This window comes from Ovis aries, chromosome 8 (genome assembly GCF_016772045.2).
Source record: "Ovis aries strain OAR_USU_Benz2616 breed Rambouillet chromosome 8, ARS-UI_Ramb_v3.0, whole genome shotgun sequence".
Taxonomy (NCBI): domain Eukaryota; kingdom Metazoa; phylum Chordata; class Mammalia; order Artiodactyla; family Bovidae; genus Ovis; species Ovis aries.
This window is the reverse complement of record NC_056061.1, coordinates 28,614,242-28,634,863: the sequence shown is the minus strand read 5'-3', so window position 1 is coordinate 28,634,863 and position 20,622 is coordinate 28,614,242. Positions and strand designations below refer to the sequence as shown.

General features: G+C 43.2%; 1 protein-coding gene and 1 long non-coding RNA gene across 6 annotated transcripts in view; both read left to right on the top strand.

Moving 5' to 3' along the window:
* The window catches only part of LOC114116191 (uncharacterized), a 112,848-nt gene extending 103,438 nt beyond the window's left edge, over positions 1-9,410 (top strand). For both annotated transcript variants that reach the window (XR_009601613.1, XR_006060602.1), the window contains 2 exons: positions 770-865; positions 9,111-9,410. This is a non-coding gene — a long non-coding RNA (uncharacterized LOC114116191). The remainder of the gene's footprint in view (positions 1-769; positions 866-9,110) is intronic.
* A 3,282-nt stretch (positions 9,411-12,692) lies between these two features.
* Positions 12,693-20,622, top strand: part of ARMC2 (armadillo repeat containing 2) — a 216,837-nt gene continuing 208,907 nt past the window's right edge. For 2 of the 4 annotated variants that reach the window (XM_027972389.3, XM_012182651.4), the window contains exons 1-3: positions 12,693-13,285; positions 18,528-18,788; positions 19,273-19,345. In XM_027972389.3, coding sequence (XP_027828190.1) covers positions 18,571-18,788; positions 19,273-19,345 — 291 coding nt within the window. In that variant the 5' untranslated portion in view covers positions 12,693-13,285; positions 18,528-18,570. Of the gene's footprint in view, positions 13,286-18,527; positions 18,789-19,272; positions 19,346-20,622 lie in introns of those variants that run through there. The other 2 variants (XM_004011223.6, XM_060419506.1) reach the window with 2 other exon arrangements.

Genomic DNA, 20,622 nt, shown 5'->3' with positions numbered 1-20,622 from the left:
CAGAATTACGTTGGTTCTCTGTAACATCCCTTCCCCAAAATAGAACTGCTATTTTTTTAGATAAATTATACCTCTTTTTCTCTTATTTTCTCTGCTGCAAACATAAGCAGTCACTTAAAAAAAAATTAGCCATTAAAAGAAATTTACATTTTGGCAAACATGGCTTAATTTTGGATGCTAGTATAGAATTTCTCACAGAGAGCTGGGGTCCTGAAAAACAGAATGTTCTTTTTTGAACTGCACTTTGGAAAGGGAGAGTAATTGTAATTCTTGCTTTTCCAGTCCATGCCATCTTGGGGGAGGATAAACAAAAAGTAACAAAAATAGTTTTAGGCTCCAAGTGTCCATCAATGGAAATGCTAAAACCCATGTGCTCTAAGTTCTCTTCCCCAGGAAATGACCCTCTGGATAAGCTGCATCATGGTAGCCATTTAAGGTGCTCCCACTTGGTGCCCCCTGGTGGCCTCAGGCTGCAACTGCGGCCTCAACTTAAACCTTTTGCCCCAAAGCCACCAGCCCTTCCTTGCTGCCCGCACCTTCATGTCCACCTTGGATGTCAGCTGAAGCCCTTCTCGCTGAGAAGGAAAGGGATTTGTTTCTTTAATGCATTATGGCAACCACTGTGCACTCTCTGGTAAGCTTGTACCTTCAGAATCTTACAGCCCATTTTCCTGATCTCTGTTCAGTTTCCCTAGGCCCTGGATCAAAGGACATTTACGTGACATAATGTATTATTGCCTCACAAAAGTCTCTCACTCCTCTTCAACAGCTGGAATAACTTGGAGAGTCATAACCAAAAGAATGAAGTTTGGCCATTACCTACACCATACAAGAATTGACTCAGGTGGACCAAAGACTTTACAATGTAAGAGTTAAAATCATAAAACTCTTAGAAGAAAAGAGGAGAAAAATCTTCATGCCCTTGGGTTTGGCAGTGGATTCTTGGATATGACACCAAAAGCTTAAGCAAAAGAAAGCTAGCCTTGACTAGGAGTATGGGCGGCCACTCTGTTCCGTTCAGTAGCTCAATCATGTCCAACTAATTGCAACCCCATGGACTGCAGTATGCCAGACTTCCCTGTCCGTCACCAACTCCTAGAGCTTGCTCAAATTCATGTCCATCAAGCGGTGATGCCCTCCAACCATCTCATCCTCTGTTGTCATCTTCTCCTCCTGCCTTCAATCTTCCCCAGCATCAGGGTCTTTTCCAATGAGTCAGTTCTTCACATCAGGTGGTCAAAGTATTAGAGTTTCAGTTTCAACATCAGTCCTTCCAATGAATATTCAGTTCTGATTTCCTTTAGGGTGGACTGGTTGGATCTCCTTGCAGTCCAATGGACTCTCAAGAGTTTTTTCTAACACCACAGTTCAAAAGCATCAATTCTTCAACACTCAGTTTTCTTTATAGTCCAACTCTCACATCCATACATGATTACTGGAAAAACCATAGCTTTGACTAGATGGACCTTTGTTGGCAAAGTAATGCCTCTGCTTTTCAATATGCTGTCTAGGTTGGTCATAGCATTTCTTCCAAGTAGCAAGCATCATTTAATTTCATGGCTTCAGTCACCATCTGCAGTAATCTGGGAACCCGGAAAAATAAAGTCTGTCACTGTTTCCCTTGTTTCCTCATCTATTTGCCATGAAGTGATGGGACCAGAGGCCATGATCTTAGTTTTCAGAATGTTAAGTTTTAAGCCAACTTTTTCACTCTCCTCTTTCACTTTCATCAAGAGGCTCTTTAGTTCTTCTTCACTTTCTGCCATAAGGGTGTCATCTGCGTACTTGAAGTTATTGATATTTCTCCCGCCAACCTTGATTCCAGCTTGTATTTCATCCAGCCAAGCATTTCGCATGATGTACTCTGCATATAAGTTAAATAAACAGGGTGACAATATACACCCTTGGCGTACTCCTTTTCCTATTTGGAACCAATTTGTTGTTCCATATCCAGTTCTAACCGTTGCTTCCTACCTACATACAGATTTCTCAAGAGGCAGGTCAGGTGGTCTGGTATTCCCATCTCTTGAAGAATTTTCCACAGTTTGTTGTGATCCACACAGTCAAAGGCTTTGGCATAGTCAATAAAGCAGAAGTAGATGTTTTTCTGGAACTCTCTTGCTGTTTTGCTGATCCAGTGAATGTTGGCAATTTGATCTCTGGTTCCTCTGCCTTTTCTAATTCCAGGTTGAACATCTGGAAGTTCACGGTTCACATACTGTTGAAGCCTGGCTTGGAGAATTTTGAGTATTACTTCGCTAGCATTTGAGATGAATGTAATTGTGTGGTAGTTTGAACATTCTTTAGCATTGCCTTTCTTTGGGATTGAAATGAAAACTGACCTTTTCCAGTCCTGGGGCCATTGCTGAGTTTTCCATATTTGCTGGCATATTGAGTGCAGCACTTTCACGCATCATCTTTTAGGATCTGAAATAGCTCAACTGGAATTCCATCACCTCCACTAGCTTTGTTTGTAGTGATGCTTCCTAAGGCCCACTTGACTTCACATTCCAGGATGTCTGGCTCTAGGTGAGTGATCACATCATCATAGTTTTCCGGGTCATGAAGATCTTTTTTGTACAGTTCTTCTGGGTATTCTTACCACCTCTTCTTAATATCTTCTGCTTCTGTTAGGTCCATACCATTTCTGTCCTTTATTGTGCCCACCTATGCATGAAATATTCCCTTGATAGCTCTAATTTTCTTGAAGAGATCTCTAGTCTTTCCCATTCTATTGCTTTCCTCTATTTCTTTGCAATGATCCCTGAGGAAGGCTTTCTTGTCTCTCCTTGCTGTTCTTTGGAACTCTGCATTCAAATGGGTATATCTTTCCTTTTTTCCTTTGCCTTCTGCTTTCTTCTTTTCTCAGCTATTTGTAAGGCCTCCTCAGACAATCATTTTGCTTTTTTCCCTATCTTTTTCTTGGGGATGGTCTTGATCCCTGCCTCCTGTACAATGTCACAAAACTCTGTCCATAGGCAATCTGTCTATCAGATTTAATCCCTTGAATCTATTTCTCACTTCCACTGTATGATCGTAAGGGATTTGATTTAGGTCATACTTGAATGGTCTAGTGGTTTTCCGTACTTTCTTCAATTTAAGTCTGAATTTGGCAATCAGGAGTTCATGATCTGAGCCACAGTCAGCTGCCAGTCTTGTTTTTGCTGACTATATAGAGCTTCTCCATCTTTGCTTGCAAAGAATATAATCAATCTGATTTTGGTGTTGACCATCTGGTGGTGTCCATGCGTAGAGTCTTCTCTTGTGTTGTTGGAAGAAGGTGTTTGCTATGACCAGTGTGTTCTCTTGGCAAAACTCCGTCAGCCTTTGCCCTTCATTTTGAACTCTAAGGCCAAATTTGCCTGTCACTCCAGGTATCTCTTGACTTCCTACTTTTGCATTCCAGTCCCCTAAAATGAAAAGGACATTTTTGGGGGGTGTTAGTTCTAGAAGGTCTTGTAGGTCATCATAGAACCATTCAGCTTCAGCTTCTTCAGCACTACTGGTTAGGGCATAGACTTGGATTACTGTGATATTGAATGGTTTGCCTTGGAAATGAACAGAGATCATTCTGTCAGTTTTGAGATTGCATCCAAGTACTGCATTTCAGACTCTTTTGTTGACTATGATGGCTACTCCACTTCTTCTAAGGGATTCTTGCCCACAGTAGTAGATATAGTGGTCATCTGAGTTAAATTCACCCATTCCAGTCCATTTTAGTTCACTGATTCATAAAATGTCACCGTTCACTCTGGTCATCTCCTGTGTAACTGCACAAAAGGATGTCATCTGCTCTTCATCCTGATGAAGCTCCTGGAACCACAGAACCAAAGAGGTATCCCTGCCCAAGAGGTGTGTTCTGTCTCTGCACTTGATACAAAAGCTGCCCCTGTCATCTTCCGTGGTGGACTGTCTCCTCCCAGAGGAACACTCCCTTACCTGCCTGTCCTGGGTAACCATTGATTTCTCACACCTCCATCTCCTTCCTGGCCTCTTGTCTTCACTGTCTTCTCCTTCAGATATCACCTGGTACCACAGACTGCTAGAACACACTTGCCCTCACAGACCCAGAAAGGGAGGCCCAGGAGTCTCCCATAGATTCTTTCTCCCAAGTTACAAAGCAGTCGGGGGAAAGATGTGAGGTTTGACCTCAGACTCCAGGCCCTAAGCCCAGGGCTCTTTCCTGGGTAGTTCCCACCGGGACTTGGCTGACTACATCTGGGAGGCTGGTGACCCCTGCAGGTGCCTGCCTGCAGGAGCTGATTTGCAGGAGCTCTTTGGCTTACACTGACGCTGGTGGGAAAGGATTTTGTTGGGGCCAAAAGGAATAGAAAGATAAGAAAAAGAGAGGGATGGAGGGGGAGGTCTGACCCTTAGCCAGGCCCGTGGACTGGTTCCAAGCCCCAGGAGTGAGAAGCATGTGAGAGTGAGGATGCCCCGCTTGTGAATGGCTGAGTAAGACTCTGGGAGGAAGCTATGCTGCTCCAGGGCCTGGAGATGGGGTACACACAGAATCAGGAGAGCCCACCCTAGCACTCCCACCCCGGGTGGAAAGAGTAGGCAGGAGGGCAGACCACGCTCTCCCACAAAATGCTCCCACAGCTGGGACAGCGAGGAGCCCTTGAGATGGTGTGAATCGAGGGTGCGATGGGACTTGTTTCCAAGCACAGGTAAAACAGCACAGCCGTAGGCACCCCCAGAAGTACCTGGCAAGAGACTGGTGGTGACTGGGGCTAGAGGGGCTGGGGGTGACTGTCAGTGGACTGATAACCCTGGAATATATGGGTCTTACATCATGACCCTGACCCTGAATATCATCTTCTCAAGCCCACATTCACTTGTTCATTTATTCAGCAAGTATTTATGGAACACTTATATGCTCAGTATAGATCAGTACTGATCTATATTGATAGATCAAATCAATACAGACTACCATTCTTGTATCAAGGATACCCAAAGGTGAGCAAGAAGGAAAAGCCCTCTGTTTTCAGGTGCTTACTATCCTGCTTAGCTTATGCAGTTCCATTCTCTTCTCCTTGGGCTTCTCCTCTCTGGGACCCAAGCGAACGAGAAGGGTAAGGTACAGTGAGAAAAATAATTTCCAAAAAAGAGATGGCTTGAAGCATCTTTAAGAACTCCCTGCAGAAGCATTAATCTTTCTTTTTTGGTGAGATTCTTGAGACTAAGGACTCTTGGGGCATGGGAGGCTTGTACTGAGGGCTCAGAGGACATAAAATGATGCTGTTCCATGTTGGATGAGCTTTCCTCATGGCAAATCATGACCTCGGAGTGGGTCCTATCTGGAGAACTACAGCAGTCTCTGCCTGGAGCTGTTTTAGGAGACCAGCTGGTACAAGATGCAATCACATGGCTTCCTAAGAACTTAAGCCACTTAGCTCAAAGCCGGGCAGATCTTTAGCACTGGGTGCGAGGCTGAAACAGGAGGTGGCACATCGTATGATGAGCAATGGTTGGCTGGGGGTTTGGCTCCTGCAGCGTAATTAGAGGGCAGAGGAAGGTAGGGCCAGTGGGGGGTCGGTGCAGCTGCCGCCAACGGGCAGACAGTAGCAGAGGCCTTGAGGAACCAGGGGGTCTCCACTCCTGATAAAAAATGCTTTGAACACTGCCATCTATGCCGAGAATTCCTTCCCTTAGTTGAGTTTGAGCTCTCAAAATCAAAATGGTTCAAAAACTGAAAAGCTTCTGTTTCTATCCATACCCTAACAAGAACTGTCACAGTGAAAAAACAAAAAAAAAAAGTAACCGAATTGATACACCATTTGTTTTAACAATCTCTGAGTGTGAATACAGAAAACACACAGAAAGAATAATTTTGCTGAGACTTTCAGTGCTGAAATTTCAAGTTTCTTGATCAGGCAAGGTCAACGTTTTCAAGTTTCAGAAGGAAATTTTTTATCCACAATTTCTGGTGGGGGGCAGGGGGTTGTGTGTTTACCTCTATGAAATGTGAAGTGTTGGGAGCTCAGATGCAAAGTGCTTTCAGGTGCACAGAGATTATCATGAGGTTTCCATTCTTTTGTGGCTATCGCTTCTGTTGTGTTTTTAAATGTTTATTTATCTTATCATTTATTTGGCTGCACTGAGTCTTAGTTGACCCACTCCAGTGTTCTTGCCTTGAGAATCCCAGGGATGGGGGAGCCCAATGGGCTGCCATCTATGGGGTCACACAGAGTCGAACACGACTGAAGCGACTTAGCAGCAACAGCAGCAGCAGCAGGGCCTTAGTTGAGGCATGCTAGGTCTTTAAGTTGCTGCACGTGGGATCTAGTTTGCTGACCAGGAATGGAGCCCAGCCCCTTGCATTGGGAGCACAGAGACTTAACCACTGAACCGCCAGGGAAGTCCCATGGCTATTATTAATACCTTTGCATTCTTGGTAGATAATATTTTGGACCCAGTTTATGTAATAACTTTTAGCTGAATAGCATAAAGAATTGTATGACTCTTCTCATCACAGTGAACATAGGTCCTTAGCATCTTTAGCTCTTAAAGATATTACTATTAACAGCCCAGTTGTAATCAGCTAAATTTGGGACCTGCTAGAAATCCTTCTGTCTGAATGTTGAAATCTAAAGCTGGACTCTACATTTCCTTGATTACATGAATTCAAAATTAAGCTAAATTAAACTTTTTGCCCTCTATTTAAATTTTCCTTCTTGTCCTATTGCCAAGATAATATATCCTTGGGCTGGTAACTCCATAGTACAGAAGTACATTGTTTTGAAAATCAAACAAATTGAATTTGAGAGCCCCAAGAAGGGACAAAGTAAGCCTCCTGGGTGAGCTCCTCTAAGCCATGGGTCTCCAGCCTGGCTGGGGGCTCCTCCTCAGGGCAGCTAACTGCCATCATCACCCAAGAGAGCTGAAACAATTCTCGCTCCTAGATCCTCAAGTCCCGGGGCCGCAGCCTTCTCTGGGGCTGCCAGGCTCTGTGGGGAGACACCTGGACACGGGTGTTAGCAGCTCAAGAGTATTGAGACACAAAGTATCTCACAGGTCTAGCTCTTCCTTCCCTTTGGCCCCACCTCGTCAGCACTTCCTGCAGCGTCCTCAGGCCTCTCGCTTTCCCCATGCAGGTGACCAGCCAGGCCACACCTGGACCTCACTGTCTGGCTCTCACAACTGTTGTTCAGTCGCTAAGTTGTGCCCAACACTTTTGCAACTCCATGGACTATAGGCCACCAGGCTCCTCTGTCCATGGGATTTCCCAGGCAAGAATACTGGAGCAAGTTGACATTCCCTTCTCCAGGGGATCTTCTGGACCCAGTGATCTCCTGCACTGGCAGGTGAATTCTTTACCGCTGAGCCACCTCTAAAATCTAACCCTCAGCCGCCTCTGACCACAGCCTCCTGCCATGGACTGCTAGGGCTTGGCTGTATCTCAAGAGTCATTTAGTTCACCCTGCACATCCCACAGATGAGAAAAGCACAGCTATTCAGTGAGGTGCTCACAGGCCAGGGCTCAGGAGTGTCGGGTGGTATCTGAGGCAAGGCCTCCTGACTCCCATCTGGGGCTCCAGCACTACCCTAACACACTGCTCATGCCCTCCTTCAAACCGCCGCATCTGCTTGGTGCCCTCATGTGACCTCTGTCCCCCACCCTCCCCACCCCTCCCAGACCAGCACAGCCTCCTCTCCCTCTACCCTCCCGTGGCCTGGGGGCCCATAGCCCGTCCCTTCAGACTTCAACCTCTAGGCCACCCCCAGTTCTGGTTGTCCCCATACACACTATTTCTGCTCCTCTTCCTGGGCCATGGCATATTGTACAGAAAGCCACAGAAATGTCCCAACTAGATCCACCATTTTGACCACCTGTGTGACCTGGGCAAGTAAAGAAACTAAACTGCAGTTTCTTTGCATGTAAAATGAGGATAATTTTAGAACTTTGGGGTTGAAAGATTTGCTCGTTTAAAGTCATGAGAGCACTTAGCCCACAGCCTGTTATAACCCCAGATAAATCCTAGTTATTAGAATAAGGTAGAAGCAGAGGCTGCAGTACAGAACCCAGAGGATCTGGGATGTACTTTGGTGGTCAGTGGGCAGGCTGAGCTTCCCAGGTAGCTCGATGGTAAAGAATTCGCCTGCCAATGCAGGAGATGCCAGAAAATCCCCTGGAGGAAGAAATGGCAATCCATTCCAGTATCCTTGGCTGGAAAATTTCATGGACAGAGGAACAGTGGGCTATAATAGATGGGGTCTCAAAGAGTCGGACATGACTGAATATGCCTGCAAGTATGCATGGGCAGACATCGAGAGCTTGTGGTCAGAGGACTGCAAGGACTGCAATCTGAGAGAGTCACTTGGGTTGCTGCCTGTGGGGTGGACTTGGAGCAGGAGGAGAATGCAGTGGGGTCAGAGTGACCAGGTGGAGAAGGCATGGTAAGTTCCAAGAAGGCAAGGAGTGGGGGACATCAAGGACAGCATCCCAGGTCCATGAGTCTCATCCCTGGGTCATGCATCATTAGCATCCTCTCTTTTCCTCCTGCTCTGAAGCCAAGGATTCTAGTGACGTCTCTGCCTCCTGTTAATCCTGGCTGAGGCCCGCAGACAGAGGAGCTCTGGCCTGCACCAGGGCTGAGGTCCTCCCTGCGGGCTGCTGTATGTTACAGTTTTCTCGACAGCTGCAAACAGACTTAACCCTTTCGCCTGTGCTCTCCTCCCCTGGCGACTGGACCAACAGTGGGTTGAATGCAGAGCAGAGGTGCTTTTCGCAACTCTCTGGGTGGTTCTAATGTGGCAGCCACGATTGGGCAGCAGTCAGGCCAGGGACCACAGTTTCACTTCAGGACTTGGCACCAAACAGCACCCTGCCTGGGCGTGACTCTTTTGGTTCTCTCATTCCAGTCTGGATGAGCAGTTCTCAGAATTTCTTGCCTATCTGAAGACATTCTTCATTAGTTCACCCAGACATTGTGGCGGATGCTGTCAGCATCTACCCAATGGCAGTTGATCCTTCTCTTGCTGAACAGACTCCAGTTGGTTCAGGTTGTGGCATCAGAGAAGAGGGGCTCCATCCTCAACCCCCAGGGGATGAAATTTGATTGATCTAAATCGATCACGGTCATAGTAATCCTCTTCATCTCTTCCAGAGACTGCCGTGTGGGTATGACACAGTTCTGGCCCATGAAATAACAAGAAGAATACAGCGGAGGCGCTTCTGGGGAATTTTCCCTTCTCAGTGTAAAGAGCATGTGAAAAGGGCTTGGCCTTTCCTCTCTCTTCCCTGCTCCGAGAGGCTTGTGTGAGGATGCACAGGTCAGTGCTGCTACCTGGTCTTGTGACCTGGTGGGGAGACGTGACTGATATGCCTTAATGCCACCCCTCAGCTGCAGGGCCAACCCTGAAACAACCCGCTTTGAGATTTATAGAGAAATAAAATGCTAAATGTCCTTGGTATTTATTTATACTACTTTTTATTACTGGGGGGTGGGAGGTTGGAGGGGGGAGGTGGTTATCCTGTTATTCACAGCTGAAAGCTTCCAAAAGATATAGACATCTCATTCAGTAATGCCTCACAGGTGAGTCTGACAAAGAATAGGAGGTTTCTGATGGTCTCTCCTATAGAGGTACTTCAGCAGTTGTTTAAGATGAAGCAATCTGCAGTTAAGACTCCCAACTCAGTCCCCGAAAACTAGAACCCCCTTCTGTCCAATGAAATACTAGGTAGTCAGAGACTCTTTGTGATCACTTAGCAATTAAGTGGACCCTCTTTGTTACCATCCCCAGCAATGCCTGACTTGACTGCTGCTGCAGAATGTGGCACAGGTGGTTGTGGTGTTGTGGTAATCAAAGGCAAGTAAGACTGAAGGTGCCCAGGTAAAAGCTGAGCTCCACTTGGCTTTTTATGTAATTTTTTTTTCCAGTGAATACATTTTAGGAACTTTCCTCTGTCTTGTGTCTATCTAGTTCCATGAAATTACTTAATTTCCATTGCACTGTAGATTTTTACCAAGTTGCATTCTGATGTAGTTGTGCCTTTAAATTTATATGTAAAGTCTTCATGGGCTATCAATTTGATGAACGCCTCACAGGAATTATGTGATAAAAATAATTAAAGCACTGAGATTCCATATTGACAAAAGCAGAAAGTATCTCAGACTGAATATTTGAATTCTAAATGGGTGATTTTTATTCCATGCCAGAAGCAATTTTTTTCTCTCTGAGTCATGTTTGTTATTGTCATAAAAATCACTGAAATCATGAGCATGAAAGAAGTATTTAACTTGTATATTTTCAAGAGTATGTCTAATGATATACTCTTAAAGATAAGCTATAGATATTAAATATTAAGTATATGTAATATAAACTATAGTATAAATTATAAAACCCACTGGTCATCTGTGGTTAAAAATAGCTATCATTCTGTTATGCTTTTGCATCATTAGGGTACGTAAAATTTTTATTACCTGTTCTGCCACCTATATAATTCTCACCTTAACTCCAAACTCAGAAATCCAACATTTTCAGGTGAACATAAAGATTCTTGTTCCTGGTTGCCCCATACAGGAAATACGTTGAGATAAGAGAGGGGAGAAAATAAGAAGCATATCTTAACCGTGTCAACAGCCTAAGAGGTACTTCTCACTGCTGTAAACAAGAAGCCTCTGCCTGAAAAATAACATTTATTCATGTATAGTGGTGGATGGCATCAAAAACACCAGACCTCAGATCTTACTAGTGGTGTGACTGTGGGTTATTTACCCTCTTTGAACCTGCGTTGTGTCTACTCTCAAATTGGAATGATAATCTCCAAACCAACTACCTCTCAGGCCTATTATAAACTCTAAATAAAGTAATAAAAAGGACATGCTCAAAATGAAAGCAGTTTAGAAACTATAAAGTGCTTTATAAATGTCAGAGACTAAATGTTTTCCTCTTTAATCTAAGGTATAAGAACTGTCAACAATTTTGTTTCTAAAGTAATTCTACTTACAAGCTTAACTATGTCAAATCTGTTAAATAGCCATCAGGTAACCATGGAGGAAGAGTCAGGTCAGTATACCAGGCCATTGCTATGATATCCGCAATTTTTTCCCATGTTATGTCCCTCAGTGAGGTAAGCTGGGCCGCTTCCTTGCTTTTAAATAATTGCTGCCTATAATTCTGCCCTTGTCATTCTTTTCAATCATTCTGACTTGCCCAGCAGACATTTTCTGACTGAGCCAGCCAGCTTCACGTTCCAGCAGTGTGCTTGCAAGGTCTATTTTAGCCCAAGATCCTAGGTGCATAGTTAGTAACTGGATGTACAACATGGTTTTAAACTGAAGTTTCAACTGTGATGGTAATTGTATAATCATTAGTTCAAACTGAAAGTGAGGTAAAGCTCCATAGGTCAAGTCATAGAGAAACATCAGACTCCCTGGCCCTAAGGGTCCAGGCTGAGGCTAAAAGTCAGGAGTCAGAGAGTGGAAGAGGGGAGAATGTATGAGACAATTTCTTTGAAGAGGAGGGTAGGGGTGCCACCTCCCTCATCTCAAACTCAGTGAGAGGTCTTCCCAGTGACTGCAGTTAGATGGTCCAGGGAAAATTAAGCTCCAACCTGGGACAGCAAGGAGGGGGTGACATGAGCCTTCATTTTGAGTCTCAGGGACAAGAGATGTATGGGGACATCTTGAGACCCATCTAAAGGGGCTGGAGCAAACCCTGGATTTCTAGGGGATGGGAAGGAACTGAAAGCAACTAGTAATTCATGCTAAGTAGCTGGGAAAGAGTTCAACTCCGAAGAAGGCAAATACTTTGTGTTAGGCCCTAAAATTATCCAATCAACTAATAAGTATTTATTGTTTTATTGTATGTGAAATCCTGTTGGGTACTTTGAAGACCACTTAGCTTCCTTTAGTTCAGGTTAATATCATTTCCCCCACCTAACACTATGCCTTACACATAGTATGTGCCCCCAAATATTTTCAATTTAATTATTCTTTACAAGATACTTAGCACCAAAGGATGTGGCATCTTCCCAGTGTTGACAACAACACTTTAGCTGAAAAATCCCCATATTTAAAAAACGTGGTGCAATCCTGAATGGAGAGTGATTATGGTCTCACTTGTATTTAACACTGTAAAGTGTTGCTGAATGGTCTAACAGCAGAAAACAAAATTTAAGCCAGAAACATAAATGGGGTTCTTTTCACCAGTTAACAGTAAGAACAAAAACTGCCGACCGGAGGCCTAGACTTAAATCTACCGCTGTCACTCACTAGACCTCGAGCCTATATTTCCTGTCCTGTGAATAGGGATACGGGGTGGCTTCATCAGAGTGTCAGGGACGCTCAAAAAGATAATACACAGTGAAACACTTTGTAAACTCTGAAGTGCTTCACCCGTGCAAGGTCTTAATAATAGCAGCAGTTTAACATTCGTTGACTGCCACACGCACAGCACTTGAAATCTATTTTCTCAGTCTTCACAACCATCACAAGACCTAGCTAGGTACTATTATTCCCTCCGTTTTACAGATGAGGAGAGACTGGGAGCGTTAAGCATCTAGTTCAAGATTACATTGAACCTCAACTTGAACCAGTAAATCCTGAATCTTACTCCTAAACACTAAGCTACCCTTTCTGTGTACTGTTATTTAACAGAGGCGCTGAGATCTCACACGGGCTCAACGACCGTGGTTCCGTAAATTGCTAATTTAAAAGCAGATGCCTTCCCACCCCGGCTCTTCCACCGGGTCCCCCTCGCCCTTTCTGGCCGCACCTGACACGCTCTCTCGGTGCCTCCGGCCCTCGCCCACGTTCCTCCCACTCTGCCCGCCGCGTCCACGCCTCAGCGTTTCTGCGCATGCGCCGGGCGGTCTGCGCAGGCCCAGTGGCCGAGCGGCGCCAGGGGACCTGTCAGTCCGTCCTCACCCAGCCCCACCCTGCTGAGCCCCGCCTGCTCTCCTTCGCGGCTGAGGCTGCTGCCTGCGGAAAAACTGGAGGATGAGCTGAATCTCCGCAGTTGTTAAACTTGTCTCCAGCGCTAACCACAAGGTACTTTGGATCTGGCCGGAAGCCCCCTTCCCTGCGCCCACTCCCAGCTCAGTCTCTGTCCACTCCGCCTGTCCAGCAGCTACCTGGCTCTGCAGGGAGGCGGCCCGGCCGCCCGAGGAAGTAGTTTGTGTACCGTTACCATGGAGACGCAGGCCGGCCGGCCGGGAGAAGCGGGCTGGCAGGCAGACAGGCGGGCAGGGTGAAGATGCTGCGGCGCTCTGCTCTGGCCTGGACCGGTGGAGGAGGGGGCATTGCCAGGAGTCGGGGAGCCGCTGGCCGCGCGGGAGGTGAGACTTCCCCTGCAGGTTCACCGGGGACCCCTTCTTCTGTCGTCGCCTTTCTGTCCCTGGATCGGGGAGAGAGGTGATGAGAGTGAACTGTGCTTGCTCTTGGGGTCAGGTCGCGGATGTCTATTTCTACACGCTGAGGTTTAGCCAAGCGCGTGGTGCTTAGTTGAAACTCAATAGTATTTGTTGAATGAGAGAGTGATAGACAAAGGGACTTGTCTATCAAGGCAGACAGTGACCTAGCCAAAGTCACATAAATTGTACCTGGGCTCCTCTAGGCAACAGATAGGGTCTTAAATAAATAAGTGTATGTGTAACAATATACGTTAAAATATATCGTATTACATATAACGTCTTTTATCCATTCCTACTAGTATCACAGCAGACCTTCTGTCTCATCCTGATTTAGAATTATTTTACATGGTAGAAAAGCAAGTACCACACCTTACATATATCTTTTTTGTAGATTTATAAAATTCTGATTGTTTGACACAACTTATAGTCAATAAAATACTTAAGATTCTTTTTTCCCAAAGCAGAATACCGTGGTTTAAATTTTAAAACTTATATATTAAAAAAAAAACCCACATAAAAAATGGCATTTCCTTTCTTTTTTGAAATGTGACTTTTCATTCATGAGAAAATTAATTGTTGTATCCTTTTATCACATAGCATTGGGACAGTAGTTAACATTTTTTAAGGGCCAGTCACCATGCTAACCCACTTTGTTAATTACATCATTTAATTTTCAAAACAGTCCTATGAGGCAATTACTCTTTACAGCATGCTTTTTATAGATGAGGAAACTGAGGCTTAGAGATGTTAGAAACCTTGCCCAAGGTTACACAGCTGCAAACTGTTAAGAGTATTGGTGATGGACAGGGAGGCCTGGCGGTTCTGGGATTCATGGGGTCTGAAAGAGTCAGACACGACGGAGAGACTGAACTGAACTGATTTGAACTTTACTGCAGCATCTAAGCATTTAACCACTGCTTGTTTGGATGCTCATATTATCACAAAAGTCATTCAAAATCATGGTAAAGGTCTTGAGTATTTGATTTGCAGGAAAAAAAGAATATGGAGATGACAAGACTTTCTCCTGTTGCAAACATCCTGATAGTGCAGTGTTGCATTTAGCAAGAAGGCTCTGTTTCAGATGACTGTTAACAGCAGAGGTAAAGACAGATGTTTGTAATTAGGTATAAACTTATAAATGATGATTTACAACCTTTCCCCTAACCAATAAGAAATATTTTGTTTGAAAAGGTCTCCAGTTTCAAATTTCCTTCTGCTGGTGGTGTTCATCCCCTCGAGTTTCTGTGCACATCATAAACTCAAGACGGTGATGCAGGACAGAACTCAGCTGCTACTTTCCCTTTGTAGTTCACATCTCCTTCTATTTTCTTTTAAAAGGTCACCTTGCCCTCCCAAGGTTTGCATACCCAATGTCATCTCTGTCCCCTGCTTGCCCTCTCAGATGCCAGATCCTGCTCATGGTTCTCATGTTCTTGGTGCCACTTACTTGTTCTCATCTCTCTTCTTACCTCTGTTTCACCTTTACTGCTATACTTCAGGCTTTTAATACCCCATCCACTAATCATGACATTTATCAAGTCTTACTCCATGCTGAGCAACTCAAAGTGAAAGTAAGAAAGCAAAAAAGGGTTAAGTTTGAGCTCCTATGGCATATAGCATCAAGAATCAGATGCCACTTGAAATAAAGCCCCATATGTTTTCTTTTTTTGTTTGTTTTTAAAAGTTTATTTTACACCACTTTTAGCTTCAAATACATTCACAGTCCCCCTGTCCCTCCCCATTTTGGATAAAAGCAATTTCAAGTACAATAGTCAGCCTCCAGTTCTTTTTATTTCATGTATTTTACCAATCAAAGCTTCTTTTTTTTTCACATTATTTTTATTTTTTATTTATTTTTAGGTCCTTTTTTTTTAATTTTTATTTTTACTTTATTTTACTTCACAATACTGTATTGGTTTTGCCATATATTGACATGAATCCACCACGGGTGTACATGCGATCCCAGACATGAACCCCTCTCCCACCTCCCTCCCTACAACATCCCTCTGGGTCATCCTGGTGCACCATATGTTTTCTTAATCCACTATAACAAATGCCTCCAGTTCAGAAGCCATGCAACCTTCATCTGGATGTTTTCTAGCTAGGGTCTGTATTTGGAGTCCAGTGATTACGCAAATACCGACTTTAAGCTGCGCTTCTCATGAAGAACAGCCTCCGAGCCTGGTAGGGCAACACCAGGTGCGCAGGCAGCTCTAACCCGGTGAGGGGGCAGGTGTGCTGACAGGCCACAGGGGACCTCGTGGAGTATGCGGGAGGGACCCCTGACTGAGGCTGGGAAGGTGGGAGAGGCTTGTCCAGGAAAGCTTTCTTGAGGACCTCTAGGAGATAGCTGGGTTATATAAAAACTGCCTGATTTTGTCCCTTCTAGTTTTTTTCCGTCCTGCCCATCCCTGCCATCATTTCATGCCACAACATCTTTTAATTTGCTTATCAGCTTTTATTTACGGTCTCTCCCTGCTGCAACTCCAGTCTTCATTTCCAGGGCGGCTTCTTATCCATCCAGCACACACCTGGTGTATCCTTGATACTCTGCCTTGGCTCACTCGTTGGCTTGGCTGGAAACTCCTTCTCTACTCCAGCCTCAGTGTCAGCCACTGTCATTTGCTCAAATTCAGACCATTTTCCAGAACCCAGCTCAAACGTCATCTCCTCCAGGAAGTCTACCTGACACCTCCCAGTCAGAAATCTCTTGCTCTTTCCTAATCACGTGGTAGTTTATCTTTATTTATTTTTGCCCCCATCAGTTTCTATCTTGTATTAAAAGCATGTGGGCATAAGCAGGGTTGATACTCAGCTGGTTCACACTGAGAAGTCTATTCTGCTTGTGAAGACACGCACACGTTTCTGTATTGGTGTGTAAATAGCTGCAGCCGTGAGGCCTCTGAGTGCCCCACCTTCTACCACCCCTTCTAGTGGGTAATAGTTTAAATATCTTCAGCTCTGGGAACATGTGTGCATGCGTGTAATTGCTTAAGACTTTATCCATCTCACAGAATTACATGAGATGATGTACATGAGAGTACTTAGCGCACTGCTTGGTATTAAAGTACATGCTGAACGAGAATTAGTGGTCCTTGCCTAAGAGTGAAGACAGTGTTTATTCCTGTCTGTATTCCCAGAGATCCAAATAGAGGAAACAGCTGAATGGATTTGTTCCAGTAGTCAGGAGGATTTTTGGAAAGTTAAAATTTCTGTAATACTACTGTGTTATGGCTCAGGCATGCTTTACTGTAATAGATGAACTGATCGTTTTTTAAATTGGCAAAAACCATCTCTAATAAGAACTTGTAATTTAATAATTATAAAGAAAATACCCCCTCAAACCCACTTCTAACTCAGTTCACTTGCATTATCGAACGTTTCCATGTTTGATTTGGTTAATGCTATATTAATATTGATATGATAATAGATTAACTGTACAGATACTACATTATTGAAAGGGTTTCTCAGAGTGTAACTGCTGAAGTGAGAGTTGCAGAGGAGAGGAAAAGGGAGAAAGTCGGGTTAGAGTTGATGGTAAAAATTTACAGAAAAAAAGGTTTTTAAACCCATTATGTCCATCTTTTCCACTGGTATTTTATATATATATATATATATATATATATTCAATTAACATTGAATATTTTTTAGTAAAGAGTCTATCATATCATGTTAGAAATAAACGTACCAGGCCTGCTAGTTTTTGTTAGTTGTTCTAATGTACATAATTCTGGAGAGCTTGCTTACATTCAAATGCCTATATTGAAAATTTCCAGAATAGTATTGCTTATCTAGTAATTTTTTAAAATTGTTTTTACTTCACCCTCTGGCCTTTCCCTATGAAAAGAATGGCATATTGTTTGTAATTATCATTATATTCTTTTCTTCAAAAACTCTTAGCGTAGATAGAACTAAACAAATGTTCTCGTTGCTTGTTGTTAAGTAACACCTTAATGTACAGAATCATATAGTAAATCCTCTTTGGTTGTCTAAGGAATCGCCTGTTGATTCTACTTACAGAAATGGATTGTTTTCAGTTTCCTTGGATATATTTCACAAAACTTTCTTTTTTTGCAAAAGTTATTCTAAAATTGAGCAACCGAAATATATGAATAATTTTACAGACTTCAGTCTCCCTAGAGATACAACATTTTCAGAAGATTGGTTTTTCTTTTTTTTTAAATGAATGAATACTTAATACCATGTGCTAATGAGAATTAAGTTTTTAAAATCTCAACTGTTTTAGACTGTAAAGCTGTCAAAGTTGTGTTGCCAAGTTGGCCAGGCCTCTGTGGGGCACACAAGCATTTAAGAATGTGTGACCTCAAGGGATGGGATGGTGGGGTGGGAGGGAGGCACAAGGAGGAGGAGACATATGTGTACATATAGCTGCCACACTGTTGTATGGCAGAAACTAATACAACATTGTAAAGCAATTGTACCCCGATTTTTAAAAAATTTAAAAAGAGGGATGTGTATCCTCATGGCCCTTGTGCATGACTGTACCTCTTTAAGTGAGGGCGGTGTCTTGGGAAAAGATCATTTGATATTTTGTTATTTATTCATGTAGGACATTAAATTGAAGGCAGTTTGAATCAACTCATTCAGATATATCATAGGCGAATATAAGGCTGAACCTTTCTACAGTTTTAAAAGCTAGTATAGTTTGGAAAGAGACCCCATCTGACTACCTTTAATCTTATACTAGCATTTTGTGTGGAGGGCAGTGGGAAAGAAAGGGAAACATCAGTTAAGCAGAACCACACACTTCAGTTAACAGAACCCCCTTCCCACCTTGCCTGTGGATCTCCCATCTCTAAAACGATTGGAGACCTTGAGATGGTTTTCCTTTCCTAGGGTGTCTTCTTTTACAACTTATCTTCTTTCTCTCCAGGTTTAACTTTCACGCTGTGTCTCCTCCCTGCTTGTCATTCCCTCAATTGCCTGTATTCCCTAAGGCATCACTGTGCACATCAGCCTATGTTTTTTTGTTTTTTTGGAAAGCTCTTCTCCCATCCTGATCTTCAAAGTGTAACTGCCTGGTTGATTTTTAATTAAAAGTTGTGATTTGTTTTTTTCAAGTTTAATGTACAGGAATTGTGTAAGCGTGTATCCTTTCTAAATGACTGGATGAAAATAGTTGGTATTTTGTGCCCTGTATATGCAGGGTATGGTGTCTTCCTGAAGAACATTGTACTTTAAAAGGAAAGATGCTGTCTCCAAATGATAAAAAGTTAGAAAAGCTGGATCCATTTTACCGACCTTCACTGTCCAAGCAGAAGACCAGTGCAGAAATCATAAGTGAAGCACGAAATGCCTTACGAACTGTTAGGACCCAAAGACCATTTACACCACGGGAAGAGCAAAGAAAACTATTTGGGCCTGCATCTTCAAGAACCCCGGAAAACAGACCTCCATCCTCCTTCAGGTATTTAGCTCTTCCCTTGTCTGTACACCCAAATGTGTATATGTCCCCAGACGACATTCTCCCTTAATCCTAGGCTTGGATAGTTGCTTTCCTAAGTTTGACTTCTGCTAATTATATCACTTATATCTGTCCAAGATTTCTAAAGATAATTCCAGACCTAGGGTCCAAGAAGTTGGCTGTGGTTGGAAATGGTTAATAATGGTTGTTATACCAAGTTTATAAAGTCATGTGAACAAAGCTTTAAAAAAAAATCACTATATACCTTCCATTTTTGAATTATTCACTATTTTTAATCCTCCTAAAAGCAAGAGAAGAGTTGTTAATAAAATGTTTAAAGTACTATGATTTTTTAGAAATTCTGTCTTCCTCAAGGCTTATGCGTTGAATGCTTTTACTTGTTGTGGGGTTAGTTAACTAGTATATACTAGAAATAAAAGAAATGATTATTCACAAACTTATGTTTCTGTTCCATCTCCTGTGCTAGCGTCCATGCATCCAGTTTTGAGTTCTCTGATTCCAGGCCCATCTCTGGCACACGTCTCAGTCCACTGGAGTTTGTGAGTACTTTATATTACCATGGGTGTCGTGAAATAGAATTGGCCACAGTACTTGGAATCAGCATGTGTATTCTAAGAGAATGATCACATAGACCTAAATGTATTAATAATTTAATATGAAATAAAATTCTTTTATGTCTTTCCAAATATAATCGTTAGTACCTAATGAAACACTTTTATTATCCACCGATAGTTTGATAGGGCTTCCCAGGTGGCTCAGTGGATAAAGAATCTGCCTGCAATTCAGGAGATGCAGGTTTGATTGCTGGTTCGGGAAGATTCCTGGAGGAGGGCATGGCAACCCACTCCAGTATTCTTCCCTGGAGAATCCCCATGGACAGAGGAGCTGGCAGGCTACCGTCCTTAGGGTCGCAAAGAGTCAGACACAACTGAAGCAGCTGAGCATGCGTGCACTTATAGTTTGATAACAAAGAGGATAAGTGGCAAAGAGAATATTTCACAATATTTTTAAAGTTATGCACGTGTATTATATTTTCAATAGTTATATACACGAATTACAGACTCATGTACATAGAGTCAAAAAATAAAACACCCTCCAGCAGTCTCCTGCCCCCTTATTTTTCATTCTCCACTCCCCAGTGGCTTTCATTTTAAACTCTATTGGCACTTTTTTTTTTTTTTTTTGGTATTTACATCTAGATTTTTAAATAACGCAGTGTCTTGCTGCTCTCTGACTTGTAAGCTTGAGGAATTATCTAATGACTTCCCAGTAGGAAAGAGGAAGATTTAACTCTTGTCTGCCTCCAGTGCCTCCTCACAGCACATTCACCATTTCTGTCTCTGCTGCCGCTCACTATATAGATACAGCAAATATTGGTTAGAACCCTTTTTTCTGACTGTGATTGTATAAATTCTGTTTATAGCTAAGCTTTGAACTAATGATTGGTGATGATTGCTTCTCCTTATCTGTACCGCTTTTTGTTTTCCCTGGTGTTAATAGTTGCCTTGCTTTAATAGTGTTACATTATTATTGTTTCAGTTCTAAATTCTTCAGGCCTAAATTCCCTTCATATATTCAGGCACATGAGATATTTTTTGATTCATCTCCTTGGAGAACTTTCTACAGTCCCTTCCTGGAACACTTGTCCAGGCATCTTGCACACAGCTCACTCCTGTTTCCAGTACTGGCTTTCCTATTTCCTGTATCCCAAGTCCTCTTCTGTCCTGATTTATTTTACTGGAGTACTCCCTCCAACAGCTTCTTGAGAGAGGACATATGGGAGATAAATTATTTGAGGCCTTGGTTGCTGCTTTTT